Genomic DNA, 20,780 nt, shown 5'->3' with positions numbered 1-20,780 from the left:
AGGGAATTTGGAGGGGGTTAGCCATTTCTTGCTCAGGCACTGGCTGGGTGTCGGTCTGTCCAGCCTTTGTGTCCCTTGTTTTGTTTTCTTCTCTCTTTTTCTGCTTGTCCTTCACTTATTAAGCAATTATTTTATTTTTTTATCTTGACCCCCAAGTTTTCTCGCTTTTATTCTTCCTTTCCTCTTCCCCCATCCCGCTTGGGGGGGAGAATGAGCGTGTAGCTGTGTGCTGCTTCGCTGCCCAGTGGGATTAACCCCCAACACCGCCCCGTCGCGGGGCTTCACACAAACCCTGCCACCACCATCGTGCCCGTGTTGCGTGGGCTGGCTGTAGAAACGCTGGAGGTGAGCTGCTGATGGGTGTGAAGCTCGGCTTTTCCTGAGCCCTTTCCCGTTGGGCTGGATTTTTTTTCCCTGCCGAGCAGACCGTGTACTGATTTTGGCTGGGACGGAGTTGGTTTTCTTCGCAGCAGCTCGCATAGTGCTGTGTGGCGGATTTGTGACCGAAGCAGAGCTGGGGACACACCGCTGCTTGAGCTGTCGCTGAGCAGTGCGTGCACAGCGTCGGGGGCTTCTCCGTTTCTCACTCTGCCCCCCAAATGGGCTGGCTGCGGTGGGCAGGAGGCTGGGAGGAGACGCAGCCAGGACAGAGAGGGGACAGTCCCTGTGCTGTGACACCATGTTCAGCGACACGGAGGGGAGGGAATCGGGGCAGGTGACCATTGCTCGGCGCCTGGCTGGGCATCAGGCTGCTTGGAGGAGGTGGTGAGGGATTGCCTTGGCATCACTTGGTTTGGGTTTATTTTATTCTTCTTCCTTTTTCCTTCGCTTGTTATTGAATATTCCTTCGATTATTATCTTTACCTCGACCCACGAGTTTTTGCTGCTCTTATTCTCCCCCACCCCGCTGGGACGCGCGGCTGGGGGCGGTTACCGGCCAGCTGGGTCAGGCCACCACGACCGATCTGTTTCATAGCTCTGCGGTGGGGATTTGTACCCTGGACTGGACCCCTCCGGCATTTCCAGAGGTGCAGAGCTGGACCCTGTCGGGCTCTCCTGAGTTTTGTGGGAACCTCTGTGCTTTAGTTTCTTACTGTCCAAACTTTTCAAGTTAAATTTCTTTATAGATGTTATCAACTGTTAAACTCCAAGTCCTCTGATTCTTGGCCAGATGCAGCGGGTGTGTTCATCAGTGTGGGGTAGTTCTCTATGTGGAAGTGAAAACTGCTGGGGAAAAGGGTCGGGTAGGAAAAGCAAGCTGGAAATCTCTCGCTTTGGAACTGAACGTACTCAGACCGCATGCAGGGGAGGTAGAGGCTGTAATCAGACTTACAGCGTTAGCCCCAAAGCTGAGGGTGCTTCACATTTGTGAATTGGGCTCCGATTTCGATGAAAGTTGTTGACTGACATAACCTGAAATGAGGCTCGGAGGTTGGAGGTGGCTCTGTCAACGGTCCTGGGGCCCGGCCCTGTGACAATGGGGACAAAGTATCCTTTGTAGGGACTGAGTGCTTCAGAGGGAGGCCTGGCTGTGTTTGTAACTTGTCCTCTGTATGCAGCAAGGTATAGAATCTTTTTATTTCATGTGGAAGATGGATCTTACGCAAAATTTACACCACATTTACCTATTTGCTGTGACTTTCCCTCTCGTGTCTGCTTCTGGTGTGTCTTGTCAGGTCCCTTTCCTCGCTTGGAGAGCTTATCTCTCGCTTGTAGAGTTCCAGGCAGCTTTCCCAAGGGATGATGCTGTGCTATTGCAGAGCTGCTCTTCACGGGGCTCGTTACCAGCCTTTTGCTATGAGCTGTCTCAAAGCAGCTGACGGACTGCGGGACTCCTTTGTGGGTGTTATAGAGGAAGAGAGCGAGCGAGCGTTCTGCTAGAAAATTGCAGGTTTTGAAATCCCTTTCATATCTGCTTGTAAAGAGCAGTGGTCACGGGTTAACAGTAGGGAAACAGGAGTGGTAGTGATAAGAGTTCTTACCGGAAAAATCCTTTTTCTCAAGTAGCAGCGTCGCAGTTGCCATTCCACAAGTGTCTGGTTGTTTTTTTCTGCGCCTTGTGTATGTGTGCTCAGGATTTGTACTCTCTGCTGTTTCCCTCTTCCAGGAGCTGATAACAGAGAGCCAAATGCAGTCCGTGTTTACAGATATCGGCAAAATCAACTTCAGAGATCCTTCGAATTACTATGTGATTCCCAGCGTGCCAGGCCTGGCGTCTAATTCTGTCGCCTCAGCAGCGTGGCTGAGCAGCGAGGGGGAGGCTCTCTTCGCTCTGCCCTCTGCTTCAGGAGGGATCTTCGTCCTTAAGCTGCCTCCTCACGACGCGCCTGGTAAGGAGCGGGAACAGGCTGCCTTCTCGCATCCGCCTCTGCAAAACACCGCTCGGTGTGGCATCCCCTCTCCTAGCTTTGAACTTCGCTTGAGTTTGATTTTTGGCGCGTGTCGTACAAATTCACTCCACACGCACAAAAGCTCTTTTACATCGTTCCTGTGAAGCCCCTTGCTGGCGGCAGTAAATATCTTGTTAACAAGTACTCAATATATTTCTTAATATCGTTTTTATTTTGAAAGGAATGGTTTCAGTTGTGGAATTGAAACAGAGCTCCGTGATGCAGCGTTTCCTTACCGGTTGGATGCCAACTGCCATCAGGTTAGTGTCTGGTGATGAGTAAGCGGAACTAACTTTGTCTTTTTGATTCCCTCACCTAGAGTTTCTAGCTGAAGTCAAAGACAGGCAAGTCAGCATCTATAAATACTCGGCCAAAAAAGTTAACTGGGTCACAGGACCCTATTGCAGTGCGGAAGTTGGGACTTGAGGGCTGGATTAATTCATCTTAATGGGGTCCTGCTGATTCTGTGTGTCTGTGTCTACAAATGCGTTATATCTAGTAATTGGCCTCCAAGGATTTGCGCAGGATGTGGCTCACAGCCAGCGCAGATTAAGGATTACAACAGTTGTATGTTCTTGCCCTTCTCCTGAAAGGTCAGGGTTGTTCCTAACGGGCAGAGGTTACGTGTGGGTCCTACGCACTCTCTGCGTGTGGACTGGGCTGGGTGTTGGATTGTAATCGTTACGGTATCTTAGAGCGCAAGACCAAATTCTAGGCCCTCTTACCTGGAAATGGGAGCGAGTCCCCTGACGCCCTGAATGACTTTGACCATCAGCGATGCATTGCTTGGGGCTGGTCGGGTCCTTGCTTCCCTCTGGATCCTTCGCCCGCGTTCTGCAAGCACTAGGCTTGGGCTGGGGAAGCCGGGGTTGTGCTTCGGCTCTGCCAAAGTGGGTGAAGAACTGGGTGTTACCGGTGCGGTGGGCTCCTCTGCGCCTTGGATGCTGACCCGCAGAGTCCTGAAAGGCTGCTCTCTCCTCCTGGTCTCACACCACTGATTTATTTGTTTGTAAAGACAGTGCGATAGAAACCCCGTGCTTTGGATCTATGCACTAGCCTTGATTTTTCTTTTAAGCTGTTGAAATAAACTCTGTATTTTCAGAGGTGACTGTGGCCCGTCGGACCTGCCTATCAGCCTCTCTGTTCACTGCCTAGATCACGATGCCTTTCTCTTTGCTCTCTGCCAGGACCATAAACTTCGGATGTGGTCCTATAAGGTGAGCGAGGCCTGCGTTCGGGGGAGTAGCGTCTTCCCTCGCTGCTCGGGTGATAGTCTGAGGCTTAAGAAACGAAGGCTTTGAGGGGTTGGTGTAGATTTGATCTGCCGTTAAATTCTCACTGAGTCAACTTCTACAGGCTGGGATTCAGGGCAATTTCTGAAAACTGTTGTGGCGTGCGTTTGTAGCCACGTTTGGAAAGCGGGCGGTGGGTCTTCTCTGCGGCAAAGCCTTGTGCGTAGGGTAAGAGGCAGCATTAGGTTATCTACAAACGTACTGCAGTGTTTAGGAAGGCAGGCAGGAGCACTTTGAGGGCTGAGGAGGCACACCAGATGGGTTTTCTACTGCTTTAGCGGTAATAAAAGTGTCTTTGTAACATAGCTCCTTGTCAACAAGAAGTTAATAAAAGCCTCTGCTCGCTGCATGCCACAAACATCAGCGCCAAAGCTAATCGACCAGTACAACTGCTTTCACGGCTCATCTGCACTGGAATGTGCACGTGCGTTATGCGAGGGAGGGGAGGCTTTATCGTACATGCCTGGGCTCTGAAAGCCGGTGTGTGTGGTGGGAGAGGGCACAGGTAAGATGGGGAAAGCTAAACAGTGGTTCAGGTACGCGTACGGATGCTTTACTTGCATCCGTACTTGCATTTATTTGCATTTAGGGGAAGATCTGGGCAGACTTTAGCCAGAAGGAGAAGGATGAGGGAGAAGAGCGGTTTCTCAGTTCTGAGTCTTTCCTATGCTACTTTCCTCATACCTTTATTTTGCGTAGGATCAAATGTGCCTGATGGTTGCAGATCTGCTGGAGTTCATGCCGGTCAGCAGGGACCTGCGGCTTGCAGCTGGGACTGGGCACCGACTGCGACTGGCCTTCTCCCAGTCCCTGGGGCTTTACCTCGGCGTGTACATGCACGCGCCCAAGCGAGGGCAGGTATGGAGCGACGGGGCTTCCTCCCTGTGAATGCCTCTTTCTTGGGCTGCACGGAAAATACGTCGTTCCTCCTTGGATTTGGGTCTGTAAGGCAAGAAAGAGGGAAATGTTTCACGTCTCACCCTCTGGAGAGAGCAGGACTTTCTGAATAAACAAACATTTTTATTCTGAAAGCACTGCAAGATGCACGTGCTCTTGCCTTGGGAGTGGAACTCCCTGTGTGACTAAGCTGAGCTGTGAGTCCTAGTTCAGTTGTTCACCTCCTGTTCTGGTAGGATCCTGAAAGCACATATGTGCCGTGGGAAAAGGAAAGGTCCGAAAGGAGCTAAAAGCATGGAAATACTGATAGTATATTTATGTTGGGCTCCTGGGAGCGTGCGGACGCATCACTGCGCGTTGCCAAATGTTGACTTCTGTAGAACTTCTGCTTCTTGCAGTGAATAATAAATTTAGCAGGACAGGAATGACGGCACAGAGTAGTCTCATCTGTTGGACAGCTTACCCTTTCCGTTCTCCAGGGGATTCACATATGGAGTAGAAGCGCGTATTGTGATTTCTGCTGTCCCGCTAGTGCTCTGCTTGCTTTGGTAAGAACGCACAGAGCTTGGTTTGCAGCAAGCGGCCCGAGGATTCAGGGCTTTTCCACCTTAATCTCCTTACTTGCCCTCATCGTGTTGTTGCTAGCAGTGCCCAGTAGTGTTGTTTTTAGTATTTTTCTGCTTTAGCCTTTCAAAAGGCAACTAGAAATCCTTCAGGTTCAGGCAGAGATGAGCGTCCTTGCTGGGAAGGCTGAAGTCAGCGATGTCAGTACGCGGTGCAGAGGGTCACCTTGGCAGGGTCTGTGGCTGGCGGTGCGTGCCGTGCTCAGCTCGGCCCTCCGCCCTCAGGGGTCTGGCGACTGTAGCATCAGGCAAGGAGAGGGACCAGAGAGACGAGCTTCCCCGCGACGTGCTGGTTATTGGCTTAGCCGTCCCTTAGCACATGACTTACGAGATGTGTTTGTAGTTCTGTGTCTTCCAGCTGGTGAGCACCGAGAGCAACCGCTACAGCCTTGACCACATATCCTCCCTGTTCTCCTCGCAGGTGAGCGCTGGGGTCCGGCTCCCCCAGAAGGCACGGAGACAAGAGGGAGGGTTGCTTACTGAGAGATCAGAGGCCTGGACTTGGGGATTTAACTGTGAATAAAGAATTATTTCCAAAACGTGGTTAAATGAGAGGAGGGAATGTTTTGCTGTTGTTAACTACACGCTTCTCCCTGCTGTACTTGAATTTCTGATAAGAAGGTAAATACGCGCTCTCTCTCCTAGGAGACTCTCGTTGACTTTGCCTTAACCTCGGCTGAGATCTGGGCGCTGTGGCACAACGAAGAGAACCAAACCGTTGTGAAATACATCAACTTTGAGCAGTGAGTTTCTGCACTGAATCGCTAGTGTCGATAGCTTTGCGGGGGTAACTGCAGGAGCAGCTCCCAGTTGCTGCTCGTTAAAAGCACTGATTGAGCTCCTCGACTTTTTTCCTGTCTTGCTTTGCTGGCTGAAGTGTGTGGAGACGTAGCGGTACCCAGTTCTTCCTATTGCGGTGTTTGTGTCACGTGCATAACTGTGTCTTCCTGCAGTGCAGATTACATGGATTTTTTTTTTTTTTTGGTTCTGCTTTATAATAAAGCTACAGCTCAGCTGGAGGAATGTGAAAAATGTAAAAAGCCGGGTGGCAGGCTTGTTGGGAGCGGAGTCTGCTGCGAGCGTGTCAGAGGGAGGGCTGTCCTTCACCGACAGCTCCTTCAAAACACGACTGGCTGGTCTCTTCCAAGAAGGACGTTTTGAGAGGACCAGTGACGTGAAAGCATCAGCCCTATCTTTATAAAGCTGAGAGGGCAGGCTTGGTGCATAACCAGACCAGGGAGTTAAATTCTGGGTAAAAAATGCTGTGAGTGTGCAGGTTTAGGCAGAAGAATCTACTGGTCAGTCTGAGAGAGAGTTGCTTGGTGAGCACATGTGATGGGGAGAATGTTGATATAAATTAAGGAATCCAACCTGTTCTGTTAGCTCAGGGCTGGGGATGCCGCCGGTAAGCTCTCCTGTCTCTTGTCACTAGTCAAAGCTCCTCTGTTACCAGATCCGAGGGGCCACGGTTGCTGTAAAGTCTGTGATCGCTGGTGAAAGTGATGGGTGTGGTTCAGCACTCCCGGACGCTCTCTGTTGGAGCATTGCAATGCAAAGCTGATTCTGGTTTTATATTTCTTCCAGAAATGTCGCGGGTCAGTGGAACAAGGTCTTTGTGCAGCCGCTGCCTGAAGAGGAAGTGACGGTTCGACATGATCAGGACCCCAGGGTGAGCCGACTGTAAAATAGCAACGAGAAGTAATGAAGCTTCTCTGCCCAGGAGGAGAACATTAAGACAGTTCAAGTGTACAAATTATATAGATACAGCCTTAAAATTGCTCCAGATTAAAGGGGACAAGCCTTAGCCTCTATTACCACAGCATTAAAGCGCTAAGTGTAGTTATGAAACCAGAAGTTGAGGGATGAGGAGAATTTCAAGTCGGTCAAGAGAGAGCCTTGAGACAAGACGTGAATAAACAAGGTCTGGAGTGTGCGGGAAGCCGTGTCGATCACGGGAACTGCAAAGGGGTTGGAAGGGGAGAGGTTGGAGCAAGGTGTGGGTGTGAACTGAAGCTGGAAAGAAATACGGATCCAGGGGATGAGCTTGAGGATGGGAGGAAGGACCAGAAGCAGTGTCTTAAATGCTTTCCTCCTGACACGTGTGTTTCCTTAACTTGCTGTCTTGTTCTCTTTGCAGGAAACCTACCTGGAGTATCTCTTCATGCCTGGCCGGTTCACAAATGCAGCTATCCAGAAGGCTTTACAGGTTAGTGAGAGGGCATTTGGTGCTCTCTCTGCTCACCTTCTCCTTCCTGGCCGTTTAGATGTGAGGCAACAGGATTCCTTGCAGCTCTTGGCGGGCATCAGTTTGCATCTGATAATTTGTAGACCTGTCAGTAGTCGCTGAAGCAAGTCAGCGGCTGTTGTGCCATACTTCAGCCGGCGTGTGCTGACGGCAGGAAGCAGAATGTGGTTTCCAGAAGATGTTTTCCCTTAGGACAGCAGGTTGCTGAGCTTGCTTTTCATTGCCAGCTGTGTTAGCCAGGTGAACAGAAACTCTCAGCCCACTGTAGTTGTGTTTTTGGAATATATCCGCTCAGTTCTGGCTCCTCTAGCTCTGTTAAGGGCAGAGCAAGGCAACACGCAGTGCTTTTTCAGGAAAAATGGAAAAGCCAAACTTCTGCTACTCTGACCGTTTTGATTCTTTGTGCTGTGGCCTGATGGAGGCCTATAGCAAGGTACAGAGCTGCTCTGAAGGTGTGCAGCACTTCTTTCCTCACATCCCAGTGCGCTGCCTGCCAGGAGGCTTCCTCCATTTCCACAGGAAGAGTGAAGCTTGCTGTACGTCCATGTACCCCACATTTAGCAGCCAGCCTGCAAAGCGCTGGCTGATGCTCTCATGTTTGCTTTACGTCGCTCAACGCTGCTTGAACCTCGGGGAGACAGCTCTCTTGCTTTAAAGTAAAAGCTTACTGTGCTGCTTTTCAGATCTTTTCTCAAGGAACTGAGACACACATGGATCTGACGTGGGATGAGTTAAAAAAAGAGGTTACCTTAGCCGTGGAAAGTGAGGTGAGATTCCCCCCCCCCCCGTGATGTTTTCTTCTTGCATCTGTTGTATGCAGTATTGTGATGGTTCGGTGAAGTTAAATGAGGTGCAAAGTGACCCCAGGCCTTGTTTTGTCCTTTGTCTCTCCAAAGGAGTTATGGGACTTCTTAAAAAAGTACAAATCTTCATCCTTCCTGTCTGGCTTTTCCATTCCCTCTTCTTTTTTGGAGTCCCTTCTTCTTTCTTGGTGTCCTGCTCTCTCTGCGCCTTGGGTGCGCTTTGCATGGAGCGTGCTTTGCTGGTCGCACATTGCGCGCTGCCCGTTCTCAGCTCCCTGCGCACGGGTGCTGGCCACCACCGCGCAGAGCCATTGCTCGTAATTTTGGACACCAGAAGATAATCTGCTTAGGGGACCTATCTGAAAGATCAACTGGCTGTCCTTTTGGGTCTGAATTTCCCCCATTTTATCCTACTTCTCCAGATTTTACTCTGATATGCCCGAATCTCTAAGCCAGCAGTCCTTCCACCTGCAGCTCATCCTTGAGGCTGCTTAGACTGTTGCTAGAAAGTTCACAAAAAAAGGCGGTTTTGTATTCTCTACAGCAATCTTCATGCATGATGTTTTTAAAGAGATATGCAGTGCTGCCCTGTTTCTTGATCTCATTGGTGCTTCTTTATCTAAGGTCGTATAGAAATGTTTCTTGTGGGCTTTGTTCCCCTTGCTGTTTGCTGTGTGATTCACTGCTGTAGGAAAAGACTTACATTTTGATGGTAATGTTGTAGGAAAGAGAACTGTAACTGGTGTTTATAAACCTTAACCATGTAAAGGTGTGACGCTGGTCATGAGAGCCAAGACAGCAGTCTGAACGCTACAATTTTTCTCTCTGGTATTCATCTGAAGTCTTGTTTTGGTCCTGCTAGTTCCAGGGCAGCGTGACAGAATACGAGTGCTCGCCGGAGGAGTTTTGGCAGCTGCAGGTGGAGTTCTGGTCCAAGTTCTATGCCTGCTGCCTTCAGTACCAAGAAGCGCTCTCACGGCCCCTGGCCCTGCACTTGAATCCCTACACCAGCATGGTGTGCCTGCTGAAGAAGGTGAGGCTGAGCGGCGGTGGCTCTTTGGCCGCTGCGGCCGACTGAAGCAGTGATCTCCAGGGAGGAGTTCTTCTGACTGAGGTGTGTGTTTGGGGGGAGCTCAAAGAAGGGCTTTCTCCTCACCTTTCTAGGGCTCCCTGTCGTTCCTCGTGCCCTGCCCCTTGGTGGACCATCTCTATCTCCTCTCTAACGAGCACCTCCTGACTGAGGAAGACGCTGCCATTTTTGATGGTAAGTGAGAGGAGACATGGAGATTTTTCATTGTTGGAGGCTGAAACGCTGCATGTCAGGGAAGCCCTAGGAAGAGGGATGTGGGAGTTTCCATAGAGGTCTCTTGAAGTGCTCCTGACTCCATGGTTTTCTACACAGAGATAGTTTTCTTATTTGGGCATTTGTAGGGAGTTGTATTTTGTGAAACCTGCCATCGCGCTCACGCCGGGAATTAGAAAATGGTATCAAGGCTGCAAATCTGCCGTGACTCGTTTCAGATAACTTAAAAAGGAAGAATCTTAGATTTCAGGCTGTGTGTTGCTCAGTGACAAGGGCCTGCATTGGTGGATCCTTGGCCCTTGTAGCTTTATAAACCGCCTGTGTAGGCTGTGGTTAATTGGTGCCCCCTTGATGCCCGCTCTCTGTGGGGCAGGTCTGCCAGGTTGGAGCTCCACAGCGTGCTGGCAGGTGGGGAGAGCGGGATGCAGCAGCTCGTGTTTCTGATGGTGTGGGTGACCCCCCATGTGAACCCTGCTTAACGTTATCTCAGCTGCGTGCTTGCTCAGCTTTGCCATCCCCACCAAGAGCCATGAGACCTACTCTGACTCCGTGCAAGCGGTTCTCTTCCGTAAAATTCCCCAATCTCTGTCTTGCTGAGGGAGTAAACTCCTTTCAAAGATTACGGACGAGAAGGAAGCTTATGATCCTCTAAGCACCCTGGCACGCTGGGCTCAACTGCCCAGTTCTGCAAACTTAGTTTTTAGTGCAATGTTTTTGTATAAATGTTTTTCACGGAAGCTGTGGAGAAGGGACTGTGCCATTTCTTGTCTCGGGGAAGTAAATACCAGAGCGTGCAAAACCTGTCGTTAATATTGTCGCCACAGTGCCCTCTATGCTTTGCTGGCCGTGGAATGACGTTTCACAAGAAGGCAGCAACGGAAAATGTTACCTAAGCTCCACTTTCATGCTTGAGTGATTTTTATATTTTTATAAAGAAGAATCGTCGTCCATTTGGTTGAGCTATTTCTGGATCTGAGGGAAGGAAAGCTGGAGGCCTGGGCTGGGTTTGGGAGGCTAGCAGTTCCTGCCCTGTTTCAAGCTTCTCAAAAAAAAGTGACTTAATTTTAAAAACGCATACATAAAGGATTGCATTGCAAAGCAGTGATTTAAACCCTCAGTACTGGATCTTCAGATCACTTCTAAGAATGTGAAGATCCTCTCTCAGCTGTGGGAGGTGGTGCTGCAAGTGGATAGCTGCTGTAACAAGAGTGTGTTCTGCTTGGCAGAGCTAAGCTGGACCATTTGCTCTGGGGTTGTTTTGCTCTTACCCTGCACTAATTATTTCCTTTCAACCTGTGACTGGAGAAAATCCCTTGGAGGGAATTTAATTGTTTTATTGTTGCATCAGTATTTTTTACTTTCCAAATAATAAAGCCCAAATCTTTCCCTTGTCAACTCCTGAGTTTTAATTCAGCCTCATAGTCACCAGGGAAGGGTCAGACGTGCGGGACTGAGACCAATCTGCTGCTAGTAGTTTGCTGATAGGAGCTGAACTAACTGGTTTTTGAATGGTCCTCCCACCTTCGCTTTGAAATCTCTTTTAAATATACAGTTAGATTCTTTCATTACAGATTTGGAGATGTCTCGTGATGTTGTCTGTCTTGTCCAGTGCCTTCGACTGATCGGAGAATCAATTTCCATGGAAATGGCATTCATAATGGAAATGGCTTGCTCCCGCCTCCAGCCTCCAGAAAAGGCTGCAGAGCAGATCCTGGAGGACTTGATAGCTAACGACACGTAAGGAGATGTTTTTGCAGAAGCTCCCCTGCGGGGAGGCCCGGATGGCTGAGCAGGGATTGCCTGGAGCCGGCCTTGAGTGGCATCAAAGCGCATTTGAGATGTGCGGGCTCTCCCTGTGCTGCAGGAGACTTTTCCAGGTCCCCTCAGAGATGGGGAGCGTGGGTATTGGTGGCATCAGCAGGGTCTTCCATCCAGAACCCCCTTGCTGTTGCCTGGGGCCCTCCTGAAAAGGCACTTAGGGGATTCTCAGGTGAGATAGAGAGCAGAAGAGGAACAAGTTCCTGTTAGGTGATCATTGCAGTGTGGAAAGCAAGTGCCTGCAGATGTTAGGTAGAGGTCAGAGCCTTGGTCAAGCTGTGTGGTTACTGTGCTCACCTCCTGAAATCATTCCCCCGTGGAATGCCAGCTATCCGACTGTTATTTCCTGGTAGCCTGGGGGAGTGGAATAAATAGGCTGGTCCCTGCAGGCGCTGTAATAAAACTCCAAGCCAGAAGAGGATTCCCTTCAAGAATGTCCAGGCTGATCAGATACGCTTCCTTCCAGGGAGGATCAGTAAGGGAGGAAAGGGAGCCCTCTTGAGTTTAAACCTCATGTTGCTGATTGTTATCTTTTTCACTTTGCAGGGAAAATGTGATGGAGGATATACACAGCAAACTGCAGGAGATCAGAAACCCCATCCATGCCATCGGAGTGCTCATCCGAGAGATGGACTACGAGACAGACGCTGACATGGAAAGAGGTAAAGGCTCTAGAGCAATGCGTTTGGGCTGGGAAAGCGGCGGCTCAGCAAGTGTTCTGGTTGGTCTAGTTCTTCCCCTTATCTCGCTGATTTTATCTTTCAGCTCACCATCTAAATATGCGCATGAACCTCACCCAGCTGTATGGTAGTGGTACCGCTGTCAGCGTGGTTTGCTGGGGGGTATGTAAGATTGCCACGATCCGTTTCCTGATCTGTCGGGACCTGTTGATCCTCCAACAGCTGTTGCTGCGGCTTGGAGATCCTGTGAGTACAGCCCTTGAAGCTCCTGCTGTGCTCTTTGAACTTTTGGAGCAGGGCTTCTGCCGGTGCCAGACTGTGAGCTCTTGTCTCTTCCCACAAAACACTGGAGGCTGTTTGAACTAGCCCAGGGCTTGGGCAAGCCCTGTTCTCTCCTCCAGCCTCTTTTGTCATCCTAAGCAAAGCAGCGGTGTGCTGCGCTCACGCCCTAACTGTCTCTTTGCATGCTGAGCATCCAGGAAGCAAAACTCTCTTTGCGGGAGGAGGGCATCATTTCCAGCCTCCTGTCTGAAACAGCGCTGCCTGAGCACGTACCGTTCTGCCATCTATTCCCCGTCCCTCCCACGCCCCTGCGCAGCCCGGCACGCACACGATTGCAGCCTTGTTCTCTGGCAACGCAGCACCTTTGCGTCACAGCAGCAGTGTTTACCCAGAGGCTGTGGTTTCAGCCTCTGAGGCTGCTCCAGCCAGTGCAAACAGCCGCCGTGATGGCAGCTGTGTTTGTGGTCGCGGAGTGGGCTGGTCTGGGTCCATCCTGTTGGCTGTGTGGCCGCACAAGAGAGAATACTGATGGTTTGGGTGGATGCAGGGGTGCGGAACAAGTCCCCAGACAAAGGGAGTGTTGTTTAAACCAATATTATTTACTTGGAAACATTACTGCAGTTGTTTCTTGGTTGAAAAGAAATCATCCCCTTCTTCCTGGTTAAGGTTGCCCTGGGAGCATTTAAAGCACGTTGCAAGGTGCCCTTCTGGAGCCAGGCTCTCCCAAGGCGCGTGACCTGCTGCTTGCTTGATGAGGAGCTGCTGCTTTGCCACCTTGACACGCTTGTGTCCTTCACAAGCGTGGATTGCTTTTCCTCCCTTGTCACCCAGCCGTGCCGCTCTTGGCTGGAGCATGCGGGGATGCAATGCCTGGGCAGCAGGGCTGGGCCCCGAGATGGTCTCTGCAGCAAAACCGTGATTTTGCTCTCAGTGACAGCGCAAAGCACCTTTTTGCTGGTGTCCCTGGCATCAGCAGGTGCTGGTGTTTGTAGGCTAGAGACGCACTCGGTGTGCACATAGCTTTGTTTGTTAAACTTTCCCCACGGGCTCTGGGCCACCGGAATAGTTAACTCACCCCTTGGTCCGGAGGTGACGCTGTAATTTCTGCCTGGGTTATTCTGGTGTGTGCAAGAGTCCTGCTGGTCTCCTGGGTGGGCTAACTGCTGGGCTATTGACCACCTTGGCGTTAGCAGGAGGGACAAGCTGAGCCCGATACAAACCTCACTGATTGCCCTTGTCCTGCTGTTGCTCTGGGCTTGGCCTGTTGGTGAGCCAGCCTCTGTGGTTTGCTTGCAGATGGTTTTGGGAGGGGGACAGCTATTCCAGTCTCAGCAGGACCTGCTGCACCGCACCTCTCCCCTGCTGCTGTCCTACTACCTGATCAGGTGGGCAAGCCAGTGCCTGGCGTCGGACGTCCCTGTCGACACGCTGTAAGTCTCTACCGTGCCCGTTCTGTCTTTGATTGTAGGTTCCTGCTAAATCCACCTGAAATGCCCTTCCTGGTATGAAAAGCTGGTGGTTGCTGTGGGAGTATCGCTCTAGGAGTCAGGTTGTGCTGGGGAGGGTTTTTTTTTCTTTCCATGTTTTGAGCTGACTCTTTGCCTTGTGCTAATTCTGCCGTGTGAGGCCTCGCTGTTCTGTGCACTGTTGCCTTTTTCAGCAGTAGGAGTCATTCGAGTTGAACAATGAGCACAATTAAAGCAGGAGGCGTTTTGTTGTCTCTTCACTGACGGCTTTTTCTTCTCTAGGGAATCTAATCTGCAGCATCTATCTGTGTTGGAGTTAGCAGACACCACTGCTCTAACACCCCATAAACTAGGTAAGGTGTCCACAGTTCATCAGCTCTTGGCTTCTGTTATTTATACCTCTTGCACTCTGCGTCTCTGCCACCCGAGGGAAATGCTTCATGCAGTGAGCTAATGGAGTGCGTGTGGTTGAATGACCCCACTTTACGTGGAGATGTTTGTCATGCTGTCCACCAAAAAACAACAGCGAAAACAGTGTATCTTGTAGCATTGGACTCAGACCAGAGACGTGGATCTTATTCTCAGCCTGAGGAGGATGGGAAGGCCTTGCTCAGCCAAACGTTGTTAATTCTGGCCCTGGCAGTATCAGCCGAGCTCACGTCTCGCTCCCGCACATTACAGCGGCTGTAGTGGGTCAGACTGGGTCTGTCCTGCTCGCTGGCCTTTATACCACAGCGAGCAGGAGCAGCAGCTCAAGGAAGCGAGAGAATGTAGAAATACTTCCCCAAAACATGCTTGTGCTTCCAACGCTTTGCAATTCAGACGTGAGTGTTGCTCACAGCCAGTACCTCAAGGGGGAAATTGCAGCTGATAATTCATTCACTCTTTAAAAGTCTTGCTGCAAAGACATACGCTTTGGGTTACTGTCTTGGGGGAGAAATCCTAATGGGGGAGAATATAAGGCAACTTAATTAGGAGGATGCGTACCTTGAAGTGGTTACAGAGGGAGGTGGTGAGCAGGGTAGGGGAGAAAATGCACAGGTAAGAGCCTGCTGTAACTAGTCTGCGTGGCACTTCGAGGCTGAGAGACTTCAGAGGGAGCTGAGAAAATCAGTGACAAACAGGCAGCAGTGCCACATGTGAAGGGCTGTGAGCTGGGGAAGAATTTCCTCCACTTGCTGACGAGCCTGGGGCATCTGTGCTCTTTGTAAGCAGGCTGCGATCTTCAGGGTCCGAACTCTCCCTGAATGAGAGCCTCGGTTCAGGAGGCAGTTGCCTCGACGTAAATGTCAGCGCGTGAAAGCGAAATTGAAAACATCCTTTGTGTGGCCAGTGTCGTGGGTTATTTCTTGGCCCGCTCATGAGGAAAGTCCTGTTTGGCTGCTGTGCTTCGGGAGAAATATGTGAAACGTAGGGAAGATAGAAAGGAGGTGGCAGCTTGGGGAGAGGCGTTGAAAACAGTTAGCTAATGGGAGATTGGACTGCTTAGGGTGCTGGAATGAGGAGGGAGGCATTTGAACAGAGCCAGATAGCCAAATCAGCACTCCCTCAGCCCTGCCCTGCAAAACACTCGGCCGTGCTGGAAAGCTGCGGCTGGGTTGCGAGTAGCGCAACTGGAGAGAGAGCACAGCCCTTTTTTTTCGTGTTATAATTGAGCTGTGGTTAATAAACATTGCAGTATGTGGCTCTTTGATCTCCTGCTACTCCCTCTGACTTAACCAGACAGCAAGAGAAATCCAAACCCAACAAGTTTGAGTATTGAACATGCTTATTGTTTTGCTCTGACTTAATCCGTGATGTTCGGGCTGATGAGCACAGCGCGGTGTAGAAAGCCTGGGATGTCTCCTGCGGGCCCTCTTCTCAGTGTTTCTTTAACTTTGTATTTTTAGTATCCGGCCCTCAAACAATCGTGGAGCTGTTCTTTCAGGAAGTGGCCAGAAAGCACATCATATCTCGACTCTTCTTGCAACCGAACACCTCTTTGGCTGAAACAAGTTTGAACTGGCCCCATCTCATTACCGCAATAGTGGCTGACTTTCTGCCGCTCCTGTATCCTTGGCTGTAAACCCGCTGCGAGGTGCTCGCTCTCGCCGGGCTGTAACCAGGAGGAGTTTCCGTACGGTACGGCAGTGCAGGAGCCCCCGCACGAGTTGTGCGAGATCGCTCGCACGGAGGCTGCGTATCGCGTCCCGGCCCTGAGGTTGGGAGCGTCAGTGGGTCTGTGGGAGGAGGGTTGGGGCTAGCAGGAGGGTTAGGGTGGTGGGCTGCGGAGTGCTCGGGGGCTTGTAAGTTGTCCATCTCTGCCACTGAGCCTCGTGCAGTTCCAAAATCAATGTTTTCCACACCCAAATTTCGAAGACGAGTCTCCTGAACAAGTGACTGTTGTTAGTGTTAATGGGATTTGCGGGTATTTTAAGATTTCACAGAATCCATCCCGTTTAGGTGCACGGTAACGGATTTGAGTTTTTGACTTTAAGCCCCTGAGCTCTAGCAACTTGACTTGGCGAGGTGCGATGCTGGGAGATTTGGAAGGGTAACAAGATCTGGGCAGTTGTGGATTAGATGTACTAACGGTTTTGTTCTAATATGGATAAATCTTATTACAGAATAATGACTTGTATAAAGAGCAGCTTAATCTCTCCTTTTCCTCCACAAACTGAGCGCGAGAGGCATGCCGACTTTCAGACTAGTTCTCCGAGCTCTCCAGGCTGGATTATCCTCTGTTCCTTAACCTCCGCTCAGATGGCCCAGCAATCCCAGCTTCCTCTTCCCCGAGTGCCTGATGGGGAGCTGTCAGTACACCCAGCTGCAGGTAAGTGTTTCGTGCCGGCTCTCTCACAGGAGCTGGAAGGGGAAGAGCAGGAGCGAGCGCAACAACCTCTTTCCACGCGTGGGTTTCTTTCAGTAGCAGCTCTGCGCTTTGGCCGATGCAGAGGCGTAATGCGGTGTGAGCTCTGTGCACAGCCGCCTGCCCTCTGCTTAGAAAAAGCTACCCAAAACATCGTATTTGCAGTCGCTGGAGTTTGTTCTGCTTTCCCCTAGTCGCTGCTCTCTGAGCTCAGACGTGAGCTAATCTTCCCAAGCGCTCTGCTCCCATGTCTTCCTTTTGGAGATGATGGGCTGGAAGTTTGTCCTGCAGGTGAAATGGACTGAAAGGAACGAATCTTTTGGAGAATTGTTAGAAATCTCTCTTATAACTATCGCCGTGTCAGCGCGGTGAACAAACTGTAAGGTAGCAAATATCTTCCATCTTCCTCATGCATCCCTCTCGTTCCCTGTAGTGTCCACCTCAACCTCTGCTAACAGAAGAGCTTTTCGCTAAATATCTCATACCTAGAAAATGCCGCAGAGAGTTTGTTGGGGAATGATTCAAGATGGAAGTCTTATGCATTTCCTCTTTTATCTATTTTCAAGAAAACCCAAGCGTAAGTGCTCAGGATTATTATATACCCTTTTTGTGGGAGTTCAGTCTCCCAGGGCTTGTCTGACAGCATGATACTGCGTGCAAGAAACAACTTTGCGGAGCTTGTTTAAATATCACAGCAAGCCCGTAGTCCAATAGCTCGTTAGCTGCTGATGTGCCCGTAGCCTTTCCTGTGGTACCGTTGCAAACAGATTGCCCACGGGACTGGGGATTCAGAAGGCTGTCTTCAACCCAGGGGCGGAAGTACTGTTACAGGAGGGCTCGTCTACTTCTTAAATGTCCCTACTAGTAAAAAACGGTGTAAGAAACATCCATCGTCCTTCCATCCCCGGCTGCGCCCCCAACATCCTGGTAGCAGGGCAAGTGAACGACTTTTTTTCAGGTGTCTACATAGGGTGCTGTATTTCAGACCACTGTTTCTTCACCGTCTCTTCCCGTGCTCTTCCGGGGCTTGGTAGTTGTAGCTGCTTGTGCTCTAGTTCTGAACTGCACGATTTCTTGTCTGCAGAGCCATGTGACGCGTTTCATTCCCCGACTGATGGCAGTCCTTGAGGCACACAGGGCTAGGCAGGCTGTTATTAATGAGATGTTTTTCCTGAGCTTAGCAGAACCTTTTATTCTCACAGTCCCTTACACCTGGGGGCTGTGTTGCTTTCTTTTGTGTTCATGTTGCTGCCGAGAAGAATGTCAAATCTGCAGAGCTTTTGAGCCAGGAAATGCCAGGACGGTTTGTGCGGCATCGTTCTGCCTCCTGGCATATGTGCACTCTCGTGGCGCGAGCGCGCTTTGAATTTCCTTGCGTTGCATTCGCCTCACTTGTGTCCCGCCTCGAGGAGATACAAGAGACTTTTATCTCTGCAGGAGCGGGCTCCTCCTCCTCCCCGCTACCTTCTGTTACGCTTACTGATCCCAGTCGGTCACGTAAACTTGGATTAAGTGCATTGACCTCGGGGAGCTAACACCAGATTTGCTGTGAGCGTGAGCAGGGTGACCCAAATAAAGGTGGAGATACAGGAAGCACCCTGCGAGTAACGGGCGGGCACAGAGAAGGTCTAGTGACCAAAGCACTGGCCTGGGACGAGGGCCAGACCTCTCCTTGTTGCTTATTCTGTATGACAAGCTGTTGAGCAAGCCTGGGGTGGGATTTATCTGTTGTAGCTGGCTAATTTGAGCAGCAAATCCAGGCTCAGAAGATGCATTGCCACGTGGCTTTTAGTGGACCCGTGGCTGGGGTAGACGAGGCATATGCGCTGGTGGTTTATGCACATGCAAAGATGAAGGTCGGCTGGTGAAACCTTGGCTTTACTGCCGGGTCCTGGCTTCTCCTCCTCCTTTCCTGCTGAGTCCCAGAGCCCTGCTAGTGGGACATCTCTGCTTCTCCGAATACGAAGAGCATACGCCACTCTCCCAGGCACAAGGGATGCCAGATTGTGAGTTTTCATCATGCTTCCTAGCTGCTTCTTGATAGGTGATGACACTTTGCAGCTCTTATATTATCCTGACAGAGCAGGCACAGGGCCAGGCTGAGTTGTATCGCCCTGGCCAGCGTCCGTGTTGTGGCTTTATTTGCGGTGTGCCCTTGGTGCCGTCAGCGCTCCACCCCGTGCCTGTCAGTTTGTTTCTGTAATCCATGGTCTTCCTTGGCTGCTCTCCCTCTCCTGCCCTGCTGCACAGATATTGCTCTTCTAACGCCTGCCGCGCCTGTTCTCCCGCTGCCTTCGCACGTGTGCGTTCCCGTTCACGCTCTGTGCGCGCCAGGGTAACGTTTCCTTTGCGGTTCCCTACAGCAGGTTTGCAGCGGTTGTAGAGAGCGTCGTGTCTGATTTTGGGGATGTTGGGTGCTGTTTCGCAGGCGCTTCGTACAGACACTTGGAGCTGTTCAAAGCAAGTTGTTTCCTGGGAGCACGTGGCAGGGATGTCTCCCCATCTGTGCACCGAGGGGACTTTGGGGCTGGGGAAACCAGCCCTCGAGGTGGACAAGTGGGATTTGTGTGAGCACTGCGGCTAAAGGGGCCACCGAAATAGGGCTTTGGTGTTAGAAATCGAACTCTTCCTCTGGTACTGGGTGCCTGCAGGTCACGAGCAAGTTCTGACCTGAATCGAAACTTCTGTTCCTCCTCTCCTGTAGGAATACATTCGCCTGCTGCAGCCGTGGTGCCACGTGAACATGGGCTCCTGCTGCTTCATGATGGGCAGGTGCTACCTTGTCATGGGTGAGGGGCACAAGGTAAGGCCCTCATCTCCTTCCGGCGCTGCCTCCCTCTGGGGTCTGGGACCTTTTTCCTTGGGAGGGAGGAGGTGCACAGGTAGGGCCAGCCTTGTTTCTGCTGTGCAAGTCAGGAAACATCATCTCGAGCTCTGCATCCTTTGGGCAAAGAATGGGATTGGAGGGGGGCGGTGGGATCTGCTCTTGGGGAAGTTCTCGTTAGCTTGGGGCCAGCAGGTCTCATACACTGGAGCTGGAACGGGCAGCGCTGTCCTCTCACCAGTACGGCAGGCTGGGTCGGTCCCCCAAGGGGCACACGCAAGCTGCTTTCTGGTCTGCTGCTAGGCTTTGGACTGTTTCTGCCAAGCTGCGTCAGAGGTGGGAAGAGAAGAGTTCTTGGACAGGCTGATCCAACCTGAGGAGGGTGAGATGGTCTCCACTCCACGCCTGCAGTACTACAACAAGGTATGGCTGAGCTGGCCCGGTGTACGCGGTCCTGACTGAGTAAACTGGCATCAAGTCGTTCCACACAGACACTGCTTGGAGAGAGAATTCCCGCCTGGTGTCCCCGGCTTTTGGGGAAGTGACTTGAGACTCAGAAAACATACTCTTTTGGGAGGTGAAACCTCAGCGTAGTCTGTTTACTTTTTTGGGGGGTGGTGACAAGGTGACTACAGTGTGAAAGCTAGGTACTTTCCACCTATTAGTTTCCTAATAGCAGAGGACTTTGTTATCTGGCAGAAAAAGGCAGGGTGAGATCCAGCTGCTGGAGGCAGAAGCCAGACATGTTCAGGCTAGATGTAAGATGCTGCTTAAGGGGAAGGTTCTTAAGCTTTGAGGCAAGTTAAAATTAACATCTTTAAATTGAGATAGGATCTTTCTGCTTGCATAATACTGTCGTTCAGACAGGCTGCAAGCTTGGACCTAGACTCATTGTAAGGGATTCCCTGACTTTAAAATCCAGAAAACACAAAGATTTGTCAGGTGCTCTTGGAGAGGGAACTTCTCCCTCTAATACAGCTGCATGCATGCTTGGGGACAGAACCGTTTACCTCTTTCGCAGCGGTTTACTGTAACTGTCAACGCTAACATGTTTCAGAAAACTCACGTGCAGAGATGAGTCCTCCAGAAAAGCCATAGCTGGACTTGTTGTGCTGGGATTTGGTTCAGACTTCTGTGACTTACAAAATCTTTCCTTTTTCAGTCTAATCACTTAGCAACATTAATAAAATCTTTTGGCTGCTCTTATGGTTGTTAGGGGCAGGGGTAGCTCTTAAAAACAAACAAAAAACCCCTCGCCAATCTGCCCCATGCTTCAGTACTACTGCGGCCAACGCTATTGTCTTCTCCA

General features: G+C 50.8%; 1 protein-coding gene across 1 annotated transcript in view; it reads left to right on the top strand.

The window, feature by feature from the left end:
• Nucleotides 1-20,780, top strand: part of NUP160 (nucleoporin 160) — a 29,275-nt gene that overhangs the window by 1,134 nt on the left and 7,361 nt on the right. Inside the window, exons 3-22 of the mRNA XM_075501803.1 lie at nucleotides 2,108-2,330; nucleotides 2,572-2,650; nucleotides 3,493-3,607; nucleotides 4,382-4,540; nucleotides 5,546-5,623; nucleotides 5,848-5,945; nucleotides 6,787-6,871; nucleotides 7,340-7,408; nucleotides 8,131-8,214; nucleotides 9,113-9,283; nucleotides 9,415-9,514; nucleotides 11,125-11,290; nucleotides 11,918-12,033; nucleotides 12,137-12,297; nucleotides 13,630-13,763; nucleotides 14,082-14,152; nucleotides 15,689-15,848; nucleotides 16,542-16,611; nucleotides 19,352-19,450; nucleotides 19,775-19,894. Of these exons, the coding sequence (XP_075357918.1) occupies nucleotides 2,108-2,330; nucleotides 2,572-2,650; nucleotides 3,493-3,607; nucleotides 4,382-4,540; nucleotides 5,546-5,623; nucleotides 5,848-5,945; nucleotides 6,787-6,871; nucleotides 7,340-7,408; nucleotides 8,131-8,214; nucleotides 9,113-9,283; nucleotides 9,415-9,514; nucleotides 11,125-11,290; nucleotides 11,918-12,033; nucleotides 12,137-12,297; nucleotides 13,630-13,763; nucleotides 14,082-14,152; nucleotides 15,689-15,848; nucleotides 16,542-16,611; nucleotides 19,352-19,450; nucleotides 19,775-19,894 (2,358 nt within the window). The remainder of the gene's footprint in view (nucleotides 1-2,107; nucleotides 2,331-2,571; nucleotides 2,651-3,492; nucleotides 3,608-4,381; nucleotides 4,541-5,545; nucleotides 5,624-5,847; nucleotides 5,946-6,786; nucleotides 6,872-7,339; nucleotides 7,409-8,130; nucleotides 8,215-9,112; nucleotides 9,284-9,414; nucleotides 9,515-11,124; nucleotides 11,291-11,917; nucleotides 12,034-12,136; nucleotides 12,298-13,629; nucleotides 13,764-14,081; nucleotides 14,153-15,688; nucleotides 15,849-16,541; nucleotides 16,612-19,351; nucleotides 19,451-19,774; nucleotides 19,895-20,780) is intronic.

The sequence above is a fragment of the Mycteria americana genome, chromosome 5, assembly GCF_035582795.1.
Source record: "Mycteria americana isolate JAX WOST 10 ecotype Jacksonville Zoo and Gardens chromosome 5, USCA_MyAme_1.0, whole genome shotgun sequence".
NCBI lineage: Eukaryota > Metazoa > Chordata > Aves > Ciconiiformes > Ciconiidae > Mycteria > Mycteria americana.
Note: the sequence above shows the minus strand (reverse complement) of the source record. Positions and strands in the feature narration are given on the sequence as shown.